Source organism: Aptenodytes forsteri, unplaced genomic scaffold (assembly GCF_000699145.1).
Source record: "Aptenodytes forsteri isolate BGI_AS27 unplaced genomic scaffold, ASM69914v1 Scaffold3, whole genome shotgun sequence".
Classification (NCBI taxonomy): Eukaryota; Metazoa; Chordata; class Aves; order Sphenisciformes; family Spheniscidae; genus Aptenodytes; species Aptenodytes forsteri.
This window is the reverse complement of record NW_008795283.1, coordinates 2,736,248-2,746,801: the sequence shown is the minus strand read 5'-3', so window position 1 is coordinate 2,746,801 and position 10,554 is coordinate 2,736,248. Positions and strand designations below refer to the sequence as shown.

Here is a 10,554-nt window from a genome sequence, read left to right as displayed (position 1 = left end):
CCCCCCAAATTTTCCCCTCTTTTTTTTTTTCCCTTTTTTTTTTTTTTTTTTTTTGTCTAGTCCAATTCCCTTTGGCTTTGTTGGAGTACCTAGGAAGGACAAGCTTTCCATGAACTTTATTCAGAATTGTCATATTGTAACTGAAAGGTCAGCTTGTTGAATATTTAACAGTTACTATCTTTCCAATGTGTTGGTTAAGCATCCTAATTAAGTAGTGATAAATAAAACCAACAAAGCATTTTAACAGACTGATTCAGTCCCTAGGGCCTCTGAGCTGAATTTCCTTCAGCTAGCCTGTGTTTTCCCAGTTGCGGATTGTCCAGATTGAACACAGTATATATCAAGCATGCTCTTATCAGTGCACTGCAGGGAGATTTCCTTCCTCCTCAGTGCCACCATGCTTACTTCACCTGTCATATTTCCCTTAGCTGTGGTTTTCGGTAAGCGTGTTTCTCAGAATCTGCATAATTGCTGAATTGTAAATCTTCCAATTTGGAACAATAACACCGCAATCTGTACAGCACGATGTACTGGGTAGAGAGCGATACCCAGCCTAGCACTGAACAGGCTCACCTGGGTATCAGAAGCAGTCTGGCCTTAGCAGCACAGAGCTCTCCGTGGGCTGCTAGCAGGCAGGGTGTTTCTCCTACCTGCCTTAAAGCATCCGCCTGTCCAGCCTGTCATTTCAATGAATATCTTTACTGGGACCAGATCTGCCTGAGCACATGGTAAGACGAGTTTTGTTCCCCACCTCCCCATGGGAATGGCCGGGGGAGGCAGCCACAGCCATGTGCTCGCAGTCTGATCTGCAAGGGTCTCATAACTGCCTCACACTGATCGCACGCTGAACTGACAGCACCCATCATGTGTGAGGTGCAGCACTCTGTATGGATCAAGAAATGTAAAATTAGAGCTCTGGGTAGGCCAGAGTTATATCTGAGGGATAGCACATATATCTTCCTGGCTGCTGACCACTTTCAAAGTATGCCAGTAAGTGAAGCCCTTACCATCTGAGTTATTCCCCCCACTGCTTCTTCAGGCCTCCTTTATTCCAGATATCATTGAGCCAGCGTCTGAGGATTTACCGAAAGCTGCAAGACCGCTGTAGGTCACTGAGTACATTGTCTTTGCTTTCAGATTGAGTTTGAGAAATTACCAGCAGTGTCATGCTTATGCCTCCTGGCCATGTGAATAGAGGAAGCTAAGAAGCAACAATAGATTACATAAAGCAGGGAAATCCCCCTCAAACTTCTCCCAGACTATCTCAAACTGAAGTTGATTTGCATACATACAGTACAAATAACTTTGCAATGGCTTCTAGCCCCATGAAAGGGTTACATGTGCTTGCCTATAATCATTTAGGCCGGTTCCACCAGTTGAATCACTCGGAGAAAATAAAAAAGACTGAATCAGAGCCTGTATAGAAATCAAAGTAGTTTTATGTAGCATCAGCGTACTTCAGGTAAGGATACAACTGGGTAATGCTATTCCACACAAAATCAATGGGAAATGTTCAATACCTATTAGTAACTATTAGTTATTCTAGAAAAACAGTGATAAAGGGCTATGTTAAGCTTTATAATTTGTGATTATGGATGGGTGATATCATGCTTCAGCTAAACTTGTAACTAAGCTTCCTATACAAACCCTGTTTGGCGGAAAATAACGGACCTTACTGAAAACCAGAAAAAAGCTATAGTATCCTGTAGTTGAAACCTATGGCCAGCTGCTTTACAAAATCTGAGACTCATTAGGCCTGGAATTCCTGAGCAATGTGGTTCAAAAAGCAGTGGTGTTAAGCAGACTTCCAAAATTCCTGTGATTTTTTTAAACGTCATGGTTTAACAGAAACAAACAAGTGAGCAAGAAAGAGATAGCTTATTGAAAATGCATATTTACTGAGTTATCTCAGGCTCAAAAATGTAGTTGGCTAATATGACACTACAAAAATCTTTTACATTATCTTTGATGCACTAAGAATGACAATGTTTATAAGCCTAGTACATCATGACTACGGAATGCCTAAATTCTGCTTGAAGACAGATGGTATTTTCTGTTCCCTTGCTGAGAGAGTAGGCTGTTGGGGTTTGGGGGGTTTCTTTGTTTGTTTGTTTGTTTGTTTCAATAGGATAAAAATATAAAGTTCCCAAAGGCTCACTAAGAGCTGTTTCTTTGGAAGGAATTTGCTCACCTACTCCCTTTCCTAGCTTTCTACTGAAACAAGTTCTCAGATACATTGCCTGCCAGCCCTCTCCCAAAGCTAGAAGAGTATAGACAACTGCACTGATTCTTTAGGCTCTCCCAGTAAATTCACAGAAGGATTTTCCATACATTTTCTGGGTTGTCAAGCCAGCTCTACGTTAAAATTACGTATAGTTGGGTAGGGATATAATTTTAAACTATGCTGTAGATGCCTTGCAGTAAATACCAAAGCTGTTTTAAACAGTCTTAGAGGTGCTTTTGTTGGTATAGCATATTTCCCTTGAGGAATTCATCAAAGGTGTATTGGCAAAAGTGGGGTTTGTTCTACCTGCATTAGGGTTATCATCATTGTCAGTATAATTATACCAGGACAGCTATATGACCAACTCTTTTCTAGCATATTTGCTTTTCATATAGTTAACAAACAGAGCTAGAGAGGAGGAGGAAAACTGAGACACAGCTTCCCTTGACAACCTGTGTAAGCCTTGTGTTTCTTCTACAATATCACCTCCGTTAATAATGTCATGGCCTGTTGCAGTGGAATACTTTGCCTTTCACTCTCCTCCTTTCAGCTTTATTGACTTTACAGAACAATAGGAATCGGTCCAGGTATGAACTGGCAGTTCTGCGGAGTCCTTCAGGCAGCTGAGGGCTCCCTGTGCTACGATGGAGCTTGTCTCAATGGGTCAGCTGTAGAGATCGGAAGAGGAGAAGTACATATTTGAATAGGCCTGGGACACCTTGCAACGCAGTTAATAGCAGCAAACATGAGGACATCACATGATCTGACTGATGATTCATTAGTACCTTGGATATTTTGGTCCTGATAACTGCGTGTGTTTCTTCAGTTTGTGTTCTTTTCATCAGCTTGCAGGTTGATCAAGAAGGCTTTCATTTTGTTTTTTAATATCTCCTCTCACAAACAACAGTCCATTTTCCACATAAGGTGTCTAATCTAATATAATATTCTGTATTTACATAGAAAACTTCATCCCAAAGCACTTTACAGCCTGGCACTGACATGGGACTAAGATTAGAAAAGGAACAGCTCATACTGGTTAGGAAGCAGGCTCTGCTCTCAGCCTAGGTATTAGTAAAGCATATAGGGTGGAGCCGTAATATTTTCTCTGAATCCAAGGCAATTTGCTAATAGTTGGAAAATATATTGGTATATGCCGTGCTCTGTTTAACTCTAGGAAGTGTGTTTGAACTGTAGAAAATAAGCTGTGGTAGAGAATGTCAGTCCTCTTGCACATCCCATTCTCTGTTCATAGGCACTGGCTACCAAAAAACAGTTTTATTGGAAAATTAGGGTGATGCAAAGGTCCTCAGCAAGTATACGCTGACCTTTGAAGAGCTCTGCCAAAGGATGGTAGAGGGGCCTGGACTAGTCTAAGGTTTGGCTCCAGAGCATGAGAGTAGCATCAGAAACTTTGCCAGCCACAATGAGAAGGAGAGTCTGGACACTGGTAACTAGAAGGACGGCCAGGCAGGCAGCAGGAAGAGATTGACGTATAAGTCAATCTGTTTTCAGCAAGTCTGTGAAATTAGTTCATACTGAACTAATTACTTTGATTTGTTTTGTGGATTTCCAAGTGGTTGTTCGCTGGAGGAAATGGTAACTTCGTGATCTCATTCTGACACGGTGGCATTGAGCTATCTGTCTTTATTGTGTGTTTCAGATGGAAAGGATCAAACAATTTTAACCTGGGAAGGAACCAATCCTGCCCTGCAGACCATACGAGTGAGAAACACTGCCTTGAAAGACACTTTACTTGATGCTGCTTTACCCAGCACTATTGGTGAGACTCCGAGCAATACATCCAATCTATAGAAAGGACAAATGAAACCTCCACTAAGAAATGAATGAATGACATCGTTGGTTTTCAAAAATCCAGTGAAGCAGATAGTGAGCATTCTTTTTCTTTTGTCTCTTTAAAGACTAACTTTAAAACCAAGTGCTGTTCTTTGTATGCGTGGGGCCATACTTAACTCTGAACTTATGAAAATCCTGTATTTTGTTCAGGTTAATTTAAGTGACGTAATAATAAAAGCCTATGAACAGCACCCATGCTACTGAAGAAGCATAGGCCACACGTGCCTTCCTAATTTACCCCATCACCTCACCAATCTGGAGGAACCGACAGCCAAACACACAAGAGCGCTTGGTGTCCACAGCCCATAACATAGTGAAATGTTCACTTCTGCTTTTTAAGAGAAATGATAAACCCACTCATTGGCTTGATTAAGAAGCAATAGTTCAGTAAGCCCTTATTCCTGTAACTCACTTGAAAATCATCGAAGATGATGTAACAGAGTTGCTAATAGCCGGGCTCTGACAGTTCAGAATGCAAGGAGAACAGGTAGCAATCCAAAAGGTGGGAAGATCCATGTGTATTACAGCTGCTTAGCTTCCTGTCTTCAAAGCACTTTTAAAGTATTCACAACGTGACTGCAAACCACAGAACTATTTACTCACCTTACAGACTTAGAGAATGTATGACTTGCTCAAGGCTGCTGAAGGCATCGCTGGCTGCGCTGTGATCAGGATCAGGTTGTTCCCGGCTCTCAAGCCTCACATCCCTAAGGGAAAGCCATGGGTTCAGTTAGTGCCGACTGCCGATGCACAGTCGCCATTGGCCCGAGAGACTGGTTCTGTCCTCTGCAGTCACAGGGAAAGCCTTCCTGAGCAACCTCTTGAAAAGCAGAGTAACCTGTACAGAAATATGGGAGGTCTGGAGTACTGCCAAAGTGGCTGTTGGTAACCCAGCAAGGAAATCAGCTGCAGTGGGGCCACCTGTGGTAGTGAGGCAAGCAGGTTGTCATCTGCTGTTTGCTAGGCAGTCTTTGGGTGACGAGAGAGTTCCTGGGGAGCACATGGCCCCTATTAAAAAGTACTGCACACCCTTACCGTGGCAGTGCAAGAGACTGAGAAGCTGATGGGATGTGGAAGCTGATGTCATGTCACTCCCAGCCACCAAACAGGATGGCATGGAGAAGGCTACTCTGCAGCTATCTACTTACATGCCCGCTCACACAGCTTTGGGCTCTCCTTTAACAAGGAAGTTTCCATCACAACAAGGAAGCTATTCCATTTCAATAAGCTACTTTTAAAAGCTAATATGTTTCATCTTGGGGAAGAGCAATTCTCCAGCTTCAGTGTCACCAGTTTTGTGCTTTGAAGAGACCTTTGTAAAATTTAATTTTAATTTTGTTTTAACTGAAGTTTAGACTTTCTTCTTGACAGTGCTGCACTACTGGCCGTTCAGTCAAACCCTGCTGAACTTCCTTGTAGCCATTTTATCTGGGTATCTTGTAAATATTTGGTAGAGCACTCAGACACAGAAGTGTTTTTTGCTCTTACAGTCACATGCCTGGTTCCAGGACCTTCCAGAAGCACAAAAGGCTGAAGGCAGGGAAAATTCCACTGAGATGCATTCGAGTCTCCAGGGAGCAACTGCACTTTGTTTAGACTAACATTTCTCATTGTTGCCTCTCCCTTTTTTAAAAAACATGGAAGGATAGAGAGGGGAAGCTGGAGGGTTTTTTATTATTATAAACACCAAAATGCAAGCATCACTCATTTCTCTCATATTGCAGGACCATTTGCGGTTGGAGAGGGAGATAAGCTTTTTAATGCTCTCTGCACTACCTGGGAAATTTCCATCCAAGTTCTAAAATGTTTTACAAACATTAATGAATTAAAGTTTAATCCCCTTCTTCTCAGACCCATGAAGCAAGTACTAAATACAGTTTAAAGACAGGGCTAATGAGACTAAAAAAGTTGTGCCTTGCCTGAAGTCACATGGGCAACGTGGCAAGAGAACTCGGGTCTTTGAGTCCCAGCTTTCTACCTTACTCCACAGACCACGCACATTCCCTCCCTTTTCAAGGCTTGCTGTACTTCCCCTTCTGGGATATAGTGAAAACATGCTGGCATCACACCTTGAGATAACCTTGTTAAAAAACAAGGGGTTTTTCTCCCTTGGAACAGAGACACTACTCACAGCTGCTGTCCCATGGGATTAAGATGTTGAAAAGATCAGAGGGATGCAGGGGAGGGCGGAGGGGGGGGAAGCAAGTCACTGCTCTGTCTGCCTTGGGCATGTTCTGCCTCCACTCCTGCCAGTGGAGTTGGTGTACTATCGAGAGCAACCTCAAATGTTTTTGTGTGTGCTTCTGTATAATATTCAGGCAAGACTGTGGTAAAAATGCCATAATCAAAGAGAGAACTTGGCTGACAAGAAAATTGGACAGATGAGACAAGAAGTCACTCCTGTATTGAATATATGTGATTTCATTATCCTTCTGTATGTGACCTGCATTTCTTACTGTTTCTTATTATCAGAATCCTATAACTACTGCTGCAGCCATCTCTTTCACCTCTTCAGAAGAGAGGGATAATCCATCAGCCAGTTCCTCTCCAGTGGTATGAGTCAGGTTTTTACCAGAGGGATTAATGGTCTGTTGAAGAGAGTTGTTCCCAACAGTGCTGAGCAAAAAGCAATGTGCACATGAGTCATGAAGTGGAAGAGAAGGAAACAAATCTATAGATTTAAAGGTTTTGAATAATTTCTTTTCCCTTAGCTTTCCTTGTCCACACTGATCGATAACCAGACGTGCAAAAGCTGGAAATGTATTGACGGTGGCTGGCGTAAGCAGGACTGAGAGTTTCTCCCACTGTGCAAACAAACCTGAAGTCAGTTAGCCCCCAAAACCAGATCAGTGTGTACCAGCTCTTCCAGACCTTGTAGGTGAGAGATGCTGGGAGACAAATCAGATCACAGTGCAGCAGCCTCCTCCTGCCTCTCCTGTGACCCTGCAGTGTACCCCGGCACTGGTGCCTTTGGCCTCTTCACGCTGTTACCTTCTATGACAAGGCCCCAGCGCTGGTCCTTGGGTACACTTCTTCTGAAGCACCCTTCCCTGCAAATGCTGTGCACAGTGCTCATTTCATTCCCCGCTGAAAAGCAGCCAGGCCTGAGGTGGAACATGGCAAGCACTTCGCCGCGCCTGGCAACTCCATGCAGCTGCTGAAAACAAGCAGGGAAGAAAGCGGTGTACAAACACAGGGGAATTTTCACATAGGCAGGATGTAATTAGCAGAGCTGGAATTTGGCCAGGACGCTGGGGTTAAAACACTGGCTTGCAGGTAACACACTGGGATCTTTCATAATTCAAATGCGCAGGATCTCCTGTTTCCACCTTACCTGGAAGATGTCAGAAGACTGTTCCCTATTTAATGTTCCTGGGCAGCTCTCGAACATCTGACACAAAGGTAAAAGTGTCTAATGGTTCTGCACCTGCAGTGCTTCTCTGCCAGCAACTGCCCACTGTGAACAGCAGCTGAAAGGATCACATCCTGACAGGGCTATGGCTGCATCGCGGTAAAACGCACCACAGCTGCCTCCGTGCCTTGGAGTTCACTTCACCCTTAACTCTCATTACTCAGTTTTCAGGCTGCAAATCCCCACCAAACAGAAAGAAAAGATGATAAAATTAGGGCAGCTCCTCACACGTAAAACACAAGAGAGAGAATATTACCATTAAAATAGTACCAAATCGGTATCGGACAACAGAGAATTAGATGAAGCACTTCTCGCCGGTGCAGATGAGTGAGCTTTTCCAACTGGCCTTGCCGGTAATACACACAGCATTAAGAGCTTGTGCCTCCTTCCTTCCTTCCAGCAGAAAAATCACGTTCAAAGCAGCAAAACATTTTTTTCCCCTTCATGATCTCACTTTCCGTATAAGCAATCTTTGTGTTTACTACGAGGATGTTGAATGTCCACAAAAGGTCAGGGAAGTCATTCATGAATCTCATGTGTGGAAAGTCCGTACAATGTACCACGATGTGGCCCACAGTCTGAAATACACATAATTGCAAACCTTTAACCCCTCATCTGTCAGACCTGCAGACCGTGCACAGTTCGAAGAGCTGACTTCCTCCCTGTAGTGCAGTGCATGCAGGCAATACAAGAGGTGTTCCTGCCATCCAAGAAAGCATAAGCTCTGCATCAGTAAGTCATAAAAAAGGGACCCCTCCTATGCCTGTGAGGGCTCCTCATATCGGCTTTTGGTTTGTTTGGGTTTTTTGTATGCCCAGGCTGCCATGCAAGTTCCGCTCTTTGTCAAGTGTTGCTTAATACAACCACCGACCAAACTTGCTGAGAGCACCTCAGTCAGTGGGATAACAAACCTACAGACTGACTCAAATGGCAAAGTGAGCTGGAGAGAGTAAAGTACGGGCAGCTGCAGGCAACAGGAAATCCAGCACTAATAAATAAAACATCTTATAGCCAGAAAGAGGAAATAAACAGCAGCAGCACAAACTGAGAGGACAGAAGAGAGGAACACAGCATAACTGTGGTGCGGGAATCACTGCATTACAGTGAGCTTATTTTTACAGAACGTTGTCCCGGTTTGTTATGTGTTCAGACTGAAAAAAAGTGCAGGAGTGGGAGGACTGCTCAAAGAGAGGGTCTCTATCAGAAGAAGTTGTCAACAACCACTGTAATTAAGGAAGCAGCCAGAGCACACACAACCTGAGCCGCCGCCAAAGTGAAATGAAAGCATTTTTTGTTTGCAGCCGTAGCCCCAAAGGATAATAAAAGATGGTTCTACCATGCCAAGTGAGGAGCTGCAGGGACACCGTTTCTAGATGGCGAATGCCCTGCACCCATCTTTCCAAAATTACACGCCGTGGGGAGGCAACAAGTTACTCTTCCTACATGCGCTTCCGAAGCACATGCCCGCACACCCCGTCTGACTGCAGAAGCTGCCTCGGGAGGCTAGCCACCAGGCAGGTGAGCCCCCAGCCACCATGGTAACGATGGAGGTGGCACCGCCTGAGCTCTGCCCCCCCAGCCAGTGGGCTGTTCTGGCACTGCTTGGTCCAGATTGCTGAATCAGCAACCCTTAATTTTTCCCCCTCGCACTCAGCTGTGGGTGCGCCACGGCCCCACGGCATTGCCACCACCAGTGGGAGCTGCTGCATTCAGAAGAGCTGCACCCTGCTCTCCTCCCGAGGGTGGCTGCGTTTAGGAGGCTCGCTGGTGCCTTGGCAAGGAGCTTCATGCATGGCATGCCGAAACAGTACTCTTCTTGCTGCTGGTAGCATCTTTCACCTGGAACGGCCACGTGGCCTGCGCCTGTGCGGCAGCGGGTGCTGGGGAGTGGTGGGTGGGCTGGCAGAGCCGAGAGGGTCAGCACGGACCTTCTCGGCTGTGGGACAGTATTGTGAGGCTTTCACCAGTGGCTGTAGAAACTCATGTGCAGGTTCAGCGAAAGGAAAGAAGTCATTCACAAATTGCATGCGTATTTCTGAATTCATTCATTGAGTGGCGTTTGCCTTTCATCCTTCCACCCACCCCCCACCCCGAGCCCTGTGCGCATTGCTGGCATTCTCTCCCAATCCCATATAATTCTTCCCAGGTCTCCGCAAGCCACTGCCTGCCAATGGAGCCCACGGTCACTGGACCACCAGCCCAGTCACATGAAAAGTTACGTGCAAAGGTTTAACGCTTTCTCCTGACACCAGCCCCTGTTCCCGTGAATCCCCTGCAGTGTTTTCCTAATCAGGTGCCAGGGAAGCTTTGCACCAGGCAGGGTGCTAAGAAGGTGGCTATGTAGCTGCAGCATTTCCAGAGTCTTTGAGCTCTCTCCTAAGCTGTAAATACAAGCAGTGGAGCCAGGTGAATGTCTGACAAGGCTGCCATTTAGACCTGAAGAAAAAAAAGAACTGCTGCTTTCCAACCAAATGCATATTGCAGTTCCCCCACCTTCTCTAGCCCAACAGCCGTACTAATGGTTAATTGCTTCAGCAGGGTATGGAAATCACTTCTTAAAGCCTGTATACAGGGTACGCAGCTATGATCCAGTATAATTTTAACCTTCACTGGACATTGCCAATATGTTTGTTACTAGGGAATCAAAAAGAAAATACAAGGCTTTCCCTAAAGCCTTCCATTATCAAATTCTGCTGCAGGCAGAAATAGGCTGCCCAGGGAAGTGGTCGTATACAGGGTACGCAGCTATGATCCAGTATAATTTTAACCTTCACTGGACATTGCCAATATGTTTGTTACTAGGGAATCAAAAAGAAAATACAAGGCTTTCCCTAAAGCCTTCCATTATCAAATTCTGCTGCAGGCAGAAGTAGGCTGCCCAGGGAAGTGGTCGAGTCACAATCCCTGGAAGTATTTAAAAGACGTGTAGATGAGGCACTTAGGGACATGGTTTAGTGGGCATGGTGGTGTTGGGTCGACGGTTGGACTCGATGATCTTAGAGGTCTTTTCCAACGTTAATGATTCTATGATTCTATGATTCTATGATTATCAAATTCTAGATGA

At 44.9% G+C, this 10,554-nt stretch overlaps 1 protein-coding gene across 1 annotated transcript in view; it reads left to right on the top strand.

The window, feature by feature from the left end:
• RAD51B (RAD51 paralog B) overlaps window positions 1-4,182 on the top strand; it is a 421,765-nt gene extending 417,583 nt beyond the window's left edge. Inside the window, exon 11 of the mRNA XM_009279297.1 lies at window positions 3,885-4,182. Coding sequence (XP_009277572.1) covers window positions 3,885-4,036 — 152 coding nt within the window. The 3' untranslated portion in view covers window positions 4,037-4,182. The remainder of the gene's footprint in view (window positions 1-3,884) is intronic.
• Window positions 4,183-10,554: the final 6,372 nt, after the last annotated feature.